Genomic DNA, 8291 nt, shown 5'->3' on the forward strand with positions numbered 1-8291 from the left:
ATTTCCGAGGCTGTAAATCTTTACGGGAGCAGAAAGCCTCATCTTTCTCCCACGGAACAGCTGGTAGTTTCGAACTGCTGACCCTGAGGCTAGCAGCCCGATTCGTAACCACTACGCTACCAGAGCTCCTTAAGACATAGGTAGAAATGATAATAAATAACCTTACTCCCCAGAGCTTAACCATGGTGGCATTCTCAAAGCAACCAAGAGATTGCATGTGTCAAGTCAGGTTTGCTCAAACATGTAAATAAGAACCAGTGATTACTAGCCCAGTAACTCACTTGCTATCAGCCAACCTTCCTGTCTTCCTGGTATGATGTCAGTTCCCCGAAGCAAACTGCTATTTTCAAGGCCAAACTAAAAATGAATGAACTGGGGTTCCAACTCTTTCTAAGAGGTGGGACATGGAATCTGCTCAGTGAGAGGATCAGGGAACAAGAATACATTCCTGGTGTTACCAGTAGTGTGTAGTTAGACCCACAGAGCTGGAGACATCAATCCAGCCCCTCATCTTATAGATGGGAGAACTGGAGCCTGGAGGGGCAGGAACCTCCCTGAAGTTACACATGTGAAAATATTCTGAATGTTTAACAAGAGATATATAGAAAGACTGACCACCTGTATCCAGCCTAGGTAAGGAGCCATCTACTTAGGTTGACTGCCAACTCCTCTTCTTACCTGCCTGTCTCAAGGCCTAAAGTATCAACATGAAAGATTCATTCTCTTGAACACAAGCCTTAATAACCTTTGGACAATCACATAATTCTAAAGTCAGGCTATTGGGATAACAGAATAATAGACTCTGAGGCCCTTAGACTGTCATTCTCCATCTCTTTTTTTTGTCTCCAGTTCTTCATAAGTGCATCACATCCCCATTCATAATGTTTCTCCTTCTACAAAGTGACTTTCATCTTGGAGGAGAGAGTGGGCCAGTGAGGATCAACTCCACTGAAACTTGGGCAGGGCGGAGGAGACAGAAGTTGGTAGTTTAAAAAGGCCCCTCTCCCACAATGAAATCATGGGGGTCTGGCTGTTAGAACTGTGGTGTTTGGAGCAACAGGAGGCCTTGGAGACTATCTACTCCTTCATCTGGGTTAGGAGGCCCAGATCTTCCAACAGGGCTCATTTGTTCAGACTAGCGCCCTGTACAGATGGTACACAGAAGTTACTTCTGAGGTTAGAGGAAGAGTAAGTGGGTTCAGAGGCAGTGAGGAGAGGTGGAAGCTGTCCAAGCCAGGCCTCCCCACCTCAGCAGGCCTGAGGCAGGCTGGGTCCCAAGTTCCTGTTCCTGAGGTGGGTGGGGTGGGTGTGTCTGTACAGGCTAGACTCTGGGTTTGGCTCCATGGCATAGCCCTAGACTAGAGTGAAGGTCTGGAGTCAGTCCCTGAGCTGAGAGAGATGAGATTCAGGGAAAAAAGAAACAAAGAGATTAGAAAATGAACTCAGATTCCTTTGAGCAGCAGTTGAAAGAGATCTGCCTCATGAACTTGAGCTGAAAAAATGTTTAAATATTTCTGAGGTCTGGAGGGCATGAGCAGGTACAACTGAAGTGTTGTCCAAACAGCACTGAACTTGAGTCTCAAGCTTTTGGGGTTCAAACCTCAGGTCTTCCATTGATCAGCTGTGGGACCTTAGGCAAGTTGCTTAGCCAGTCTGGACCTTCTATTCCTCAATTATTAAAAACAGGGGGAATAATACTAGTGTCAACCTCACACGATCATCATGAGAAAGAAAAAAAAGTTATCAAATGGGAGAAAAAGTGCTTGGTAGCTGCTGGCAGCTGATGTCTAGCAAGACTTTAACATCATCTTCCATCTTCCCATCCTCCTTCACCCAGGGCAAGCCTAGAAATTTGTTTCCATTTTCTAGAATATAGAAATTTTAGAGAGCCCTGGGGCATGGATGAGGACGAGAAGAATTGGGGTGCCTGCCCCTGGGACAGGAAGTTCAGAAATAGAGCTCTCAGCTGGTCACATCGATTATGTCAGGGTGGTGGGTGTTTGTAAGACCATTTCCTGAAATTTGAAGTATTGTACTGAGAGAGGCTGTCCTGTGGTAGTGAAGGTAGTAGATAGGGGTGGCAGTTGCTGCCGGAAATGGAATAGCTGAGAGTGGGAGCTTATCTCTTTGAATCTTTCTCAATGCCAAGCCCAGTCCAGCCCCTCCCTAAGGCTAGATTTCCTGGTCCTCCCTCCTCTCAGCCATTAGCAAGTCCTTTCTCTTAAGAGCCAGTCACCCTGGGGGCTGTCATCTAGTCATAAAGTTTGTAAATGACTCTGAGGAGCTCTGGGTGTGGGTGAGCAGTGGGGTGGCAGGGGAGGGCCAGGCTCACCTTCCTTCTTCATGCCAGCCCGGAAACACTTCTTGAGCCTGCAGTAGCGGCATTGGTTCCTCTTGTCTTTGTCCACCACGCACTGTCGGCTAAACCTGGGGAGGGCTTTGGATGTTTGGGTCAAGAAGGGACACCCTTCCCCCACCCAGAAAGGAACTAGGATCCTGACCATCTGGTTGACCCCCATGCTAACCAACCAGAAGTTGAAAAGGCCCTGAGGACTCTTTTAAAGTCCATCTCTAGCCTGAGAGGCAACAAAACAGCCCCAGGTCACTCAGTGGCTGAGCTGAGCTGAACCCTATCCCTTTGAGTCCCAGCACATTGAAATTCCCATCACACATCTAAAGGCCCAGGATCCATGGTGAGCTGGTTGCAGAATCGCTCTCTGCAGGGGAAGATGAGGAAGGTGTAGTTCAGCAGGGTGGCAGGGGTGGGGCCCTGAGTGTCAACCCTGTCTCCACCCTTGGTGACCTTGGGAAAATGCCTAGCCCTTTCCAAGCCACAGCTTCCTTTATCTATAAAATGGGCATAACATTAGTAACTACCTCAGAGAGGTGTTGGCAGGTAAAAGTGAGATAATGTCCATCAGGAGCTTGGCAAAGTGCTCAGAACTGATAGCTGTTAGTGTTTTATTATTGCTGTGACCCAGAATGGGAAATCTGGTTGGTTTCTTTTCTTCTTTTTTTTAACTTTAATTGTGAATTGATTGAAGGTTTACAGAATACCTCATCAATGAGATCTTTTGAAGGAGGCCTGACCATAGGTTTCTATGGCCATTGGAAAGGCCATAGGTGGAAAGGCCTACAGTCAATCCCCCATTTGTCCCAGAAAAGCACCAGGTTGGAGAATAACCCCATTCTCTGAGGCTTCAGAGGAGGGTAGGCCTTAAACCTCATTTACTGAAATAATAACAATGGGATTTCTGGGCTGGTTCCATATGGCAATGCTTGCAAAGACTTAGTATGTCACCTGCCATATAGCAAGAGCTCAATAAAAGGCAGCAAATAACGTTACAACCAGTTGATGGGATTCCTAGGCTAGATGTTCTCATCTGTTTCCCCAAGGCCTAAGAAACCAGGAGAGCCTTGAAGGACACATGCCTCTGGGACCCAATCATAAAGAAGACAGACCCATTTCCCAGTTGGAGATACTAAGGCCCTGAGCGGGGAGGCTCCTCACCTGCAGGAGTACATGTGGTTTTTCCTTACGCTCCTCCGGAAGAAACCTTTGCAGCCATCACAGCTCGAGGCCCCATAGTGTTTCCCGGTGGCTCGGTCCCCACAGATGGCACACAGGGCGCTCACACCCAGGCTGTTGGTTGTGTTGAGGTTGGCACTTTCTGATGGGGATGTGTCTATGTCAGAAGAGATGGGGCATGGACTCAGGAGGGGCAGAGAGACCCCTCTTGTTGGTGGGTGCAAATATGGCCTTGATAGAGATCATTCCCGGGCTTTAGCCAGACCTGGTTCTAATCCTACTTCAACATCCACGACCTTGGGCAAAAGCACTGGGCCCTTTGGAGTTGCCATTTCACATCTGTAAGTTGGGGGTGGCTGTGACATGGGTTTCACTGAGTTGTTTGTGAACAGCTGCTTTTCCCCATGGTGAAGGTCACTACTTGGGCCTTTCTCTGGGAAGGAATGCAAATCTGGCCACCTCTAGAGAGCATACCACTCTGGTAGACTCCCCCTTCAATGAGGGACAACTGTGGAAAGGACAAATAACCCCCAGCTTCTCCCAAAGCTAGGTCCTACCCTGCATTTCTCTATGAGTGACCAGGTCTATATGGGGCTCAGCTTAGAGGCCAGGACTCTACCTGGGAGAAGGACAGACATGCACTGGGAACGTTCACTTATTTACCCTCCTGGGAGAATCATGATAAGGATTGGGGCACCTCTCAAATACTTCCTGTCTGGGAGGCAAAAGAAAAGGTACTGGGGTCTGTAGAAATGTGAGGATGGAGGATAAGAGGCAGGATGGTGAAGACCTTGACTTAGGTTCCAGGAGTCCTGGGTACCACTCTGATGCTGCTACTAACTTGCCTGTGGCCTTGGGCAAGTCTTGGCTTTTCCTCAACTCACTTTCCCCTGTGCCTCAGTTTCCTTACTGGGGCAGTTTGACTTGTCTGTTTGTGTACTTTCTTTCTTTTTTATTTCAGCATCTGACAACTTTTTTTTTTTTTTTTAATAAGCAAGACTTGACGGCACTTAACAAGAAACATAATGAAATGGTTATAGACTATCTCCCCAGAAAAAAATGCATGCAAGCACACCACATAGTCACATACACACACACATTTCCACAGGGCCCCTGAACTTAGCCCTGGACTCCTAAGGGGATATCCAGTGAAGAAGTGGAGAGAGGCACAGATTATAGAATTAAGAACCCAAACTCTGCAGTCTCACGTCCAGCTTCGAATCCCAGCTTCCCCACACCTTAGCTGACTGACTTTGGCTGAGTTAGTTCACATCTCCAAATCTTTGTTCCCTCCTTTGTTAATGGGGAGAAAGACAGTTCTGTTAGAGCTGTTAGGATTCAATGAATCATTATCTATCTATCTATCTATCTATCTATCTATCTATCTATCTATCTATCTATCTATCTATCTATCAGTATTTGTGAAATAAAAACATTTCTGCAAAAGAAACCTCTCAGAGTTTACAACTCCCAGCAAACACACACCATTGCCCTCACTTTGGCCACTGCCCCGCTGAACATCTCCCGAGACTCCACGTGTGCCCAGGAGTGTGGACCTCTCCACTTGGTGAATTATCCCCTGAGATGGGGGTAATGGTTAAACCACACTGGTGCCCTTTCTCCCTCCACCTCACCTCCCAGACCCCCGGGAGAGCTGACTCCACAACATCCACCCCCAACCCCCAGGGCCACGAGCAGAGTACCCAAAAAGCCAAGTAAGCCCAGGCTTACTTGTGTTTACATACTGTGGTGAAAGTATGTGGAATTGTTCACTAAGATTAGTATGGAGTACAAGTAAACTCCTGCTTACCTTGCTTATTGGATAATCTACTCCTGTCAGGAATTGAAAATTCAAGAAGAGGCTTTGATTCTGTAGGAAGGCGCTTTGGGGTTGGGAGAGAGATAGACACCACTAGCCCTAGAAGCAGAATCTTTAAGGTGGTGACAAAATGAGAAAATTTTCACCACAGATAAGTAAGTAAATGCAAGTAAGCCCATGCTTACCTTGTTTACTGGTTAATCTGTCACTACCCAGAATAAGCTGACCCACCACACCCCCTCCCCATTCCCAGGGCAAGCCGATACTCCCGGTCATTTGGCCAGAGGGTGCAGGGAAGGCCCCATTCTTCAGGGGCAACAACAAGGCTTGGAGGGGACAGGTGACCTGCCCAGGATCACCCCACTGTTGCTAAATAGAAGAGCTGGGCCTAGCTCAGGTGTGCTGGATCCCTCTCTGGCCAGTGCTCACATGTGAAGTGTCTTTAGAATCTGTGATAAGTAAGGATCCCCTGGTACGGCTGCTTCTAAATGGAGGACAAAAGGGAGTGAGGGTTATCCTCAGAACCTCACATAACCCCAATTCTCAGGCCACCCCCCAGACTCTGGGAATGCAGACGCTTCTTACAGAAACTTCGAGTCTTGAGACCACTGATGTGGAGGCCAGTTCCAACTACCAGTGCAAAGAACTCAGGTACCTCACTGGTCAGCCCTGGAAGGTACACTTACTTATCACCATTTTACAGATGAGGAAAGTGAGGCTCAGAGTGGCAATGTGGCTTGCCAAGTTCCCACAGGTAGGAAGAATCTATGTCAGAGTTTGGCCCAGGTCTTTCTGGCTCCAGAGCCAGAGGCTGTCCTGTTTGGGGCCAGACTTAACCTCTGTCTTAGAAACACATAGTTCCTGGGATCTGGGAATACAGGCTTTGAAAGGGTGATGACCAGGACCAGGGAGCAGCTCGAGGCTGGGCAGTGGCCAAGACTATGACAGCACACACTGTCCCTGTTGGATCACACAACACCCCCCAGCAACCTCCTTGTTTACCTTTTTCAGTGTGTGAGCCCTGGACAGTCCCTAAAGTCACTGGCCAGCAGGCTTGCGTGATTCCTCCCATTTTGTAGACTACACTGAAGCTAGGAGACAGCAAGTGGTGTGCCCAAGGTCACACAGTGAGTGGATGCCAGGGATGGGCAATTACCTTAGTGAGACTGACCACAGCGGTACCACCTCACCTGAAACCACAGCTGGGCTCCAGCTGTGTAGCTCCAAGCTGTAGAAAGGAGGCAAGTGGCAGGCTAAGTAGTTCAGCCAGCTGCCACCTCTCCTCTAAGGCTGGCCTGTGACCATTTAGGACTCTTCCCAGCCAGAGAGCTTCCTGACTTCCAGACTGCCTTGTGGAGGAACACAGTCCCCACCCCACACTCCACCCCAGTGATGTTGGAGAGGATGCAGAATCTTTCCAGCAACACATGAGCCACACAAATCTGCTCAGAGACAAGCAGCCATGTTGCCGATGGGAATCTCGTATTGGTGAATGGCAAAGATAAAATCACACACAGCAGTTGGTCCCTAGTACACAAGGTATCCACGTAGCACCTGAAACAGGTACACGCAGGAGCACAGAGCAGAATGCCCATATAGGACATACGTATGGAAATCACAAGGACATAATATCCACATCTACATGTGAAAGCAGGCATGGACCCACATAGACAGCACATGTGTACCAACAGCCACAGACACAGGGACACACACACAAACACACAGACACACACAAACACACAGACACAGACCAACACACAGACACACACAAACACACAGACACACACAAACACACAGACACACACAAACACACAGACACACACAAACACACAGACACAGACCAACACAATGAACAAGATACTCATGGAAATGTCCACAGGTAACAGACACATGAACACAAATACGTAATTGGCTCCCCACAGACACTGGTATACCCACACACACGCACGTGCCTACACAGCACACTGACCCCATCCACACACTTCTACAGAAACTCATATGTGTGCACCAGGACGAGGGCCACACCACACACAGGAAAGCATACACAACACAGGCTCTTAGCTAGCCAAACGTCCCTTGAAAACTTCGTTTCTCTAAGGGGGGGATCCACCTCTAAAAAAGCTTCAAAGACACCCTGACTTGCAGTGGGTGGCTCCACCTACCATGTCCAGGGACAGGATACACCTTTCCATATATCTGGGCCTAGGCCCAAGGGGTTCCGAAGGGACAGTGCCGGGTGGAATTACTGGGGTTGCATGTCAAGAGGAAGCGGACCATGTTTCCCTTCCCAGTGACATGCCAAGCAGGACCAGCTCTGAGGTCATGGAGACTGGAAGGGCTTTCCAGGAATACCTGTGAATTTGCCTCTGCAGGCCTACCCTTACCCAGAATGCCTCTGGTCTCCGTACCTGGGCACATTTGCCTCATCTGGCAACACCTGTGCTAGCTCTATAGGACCAACTTACTATTTTCCATCACTCCCCTCCCAATCCAGATTGCCAAAGACCCACTCCGTATCTGGGCACAACTGGCACACCTGTCCTCACCTACCATTGCCCATCGTCAGCACCTGCACATTCTCAAACTCCAGGGTGGTGTAGGCCGGGTCCAACGCAGCACTGTAGTCAGCCATGTCCATGTCACCGAGGGTTTTAGAGAGGCGCATTCTCCCTTGCTGCCACACTTCAGTCACCTGTCCAGCCCAGGATGCCCACCCTGAAGGCTCTGGGCAGAGCCTCGGCCCCTGCCGTGCACTGTCTCCTTCCAGGCACCCTCTCTCCTTCCTGTGTCTCAAACCGTCCTCTGCGAGGATCTACCTGGAGGGTGACCTAGGCTCAGCACAGGGGTGGAGGCTCTGCCGGGGAGGGGTGGGGGTTAATGGTTAATCTAGTCCCCCACTGGTGGATAGGCTGGGCGGGGCCGCTGGGATTTGGCTGTTTGTTG

General features: G+C 49.2%; 1 protein-coding gene across 3 annotated transcripts in view; it reads right to left on the reverse strand.

Moving 5' to 3' along the window:
• HNF4A (hepatocyte nuclear factor 4, alpha) overlaps positions 1-8086 on the reverse strand; it is a 30211-nt gene extending 22125 nt beyond the window's left edge. For 2 of the 3 annotated variants that reach the window (XM_006839272.1, XM_006839273.1), the window contains exons 1-3: positions 7899-8086; positions 3512-3686; positions 2333-2427 (exon numbers count right to left, since the gene is read on the reverse strand). In XM_006839272.1, the coding sequence (XP_006839335.1) occupies positions 2333-2427; positions 3512-3686; positions 7899-8013 (385 nt within the window). In that variant the 5' untranslated portion in view covers positions 8014-8086. Of the gene's footprint in view, positions 1-2332; positions 2428-3511; positions 3687-6694; positions 6791-7898 lie in introns of all 3 variants that reach the window. The other variant, XM_006839271.1, reaches the window with a different exon arrangement.
• Positions 8087-8291: the final 205 nt, after the last annotated feature.

This window comes from Chrysochloris asiatica, unplaced genomic scaffold, assembly GCF_000296735.1.
Source record: "Chrysochloris asiatica unplaced genomic scaffold, ChrAsi1.0 scaffold00023, whole genome shotgun sequence".
Classification (NCBI taxonomy): Eukaryota; Metazoa; Chordata; class Mammalia; order Afrosoricida; family Chrysochloridae; genus Chrysochloris; species Chrysochloris asiatica.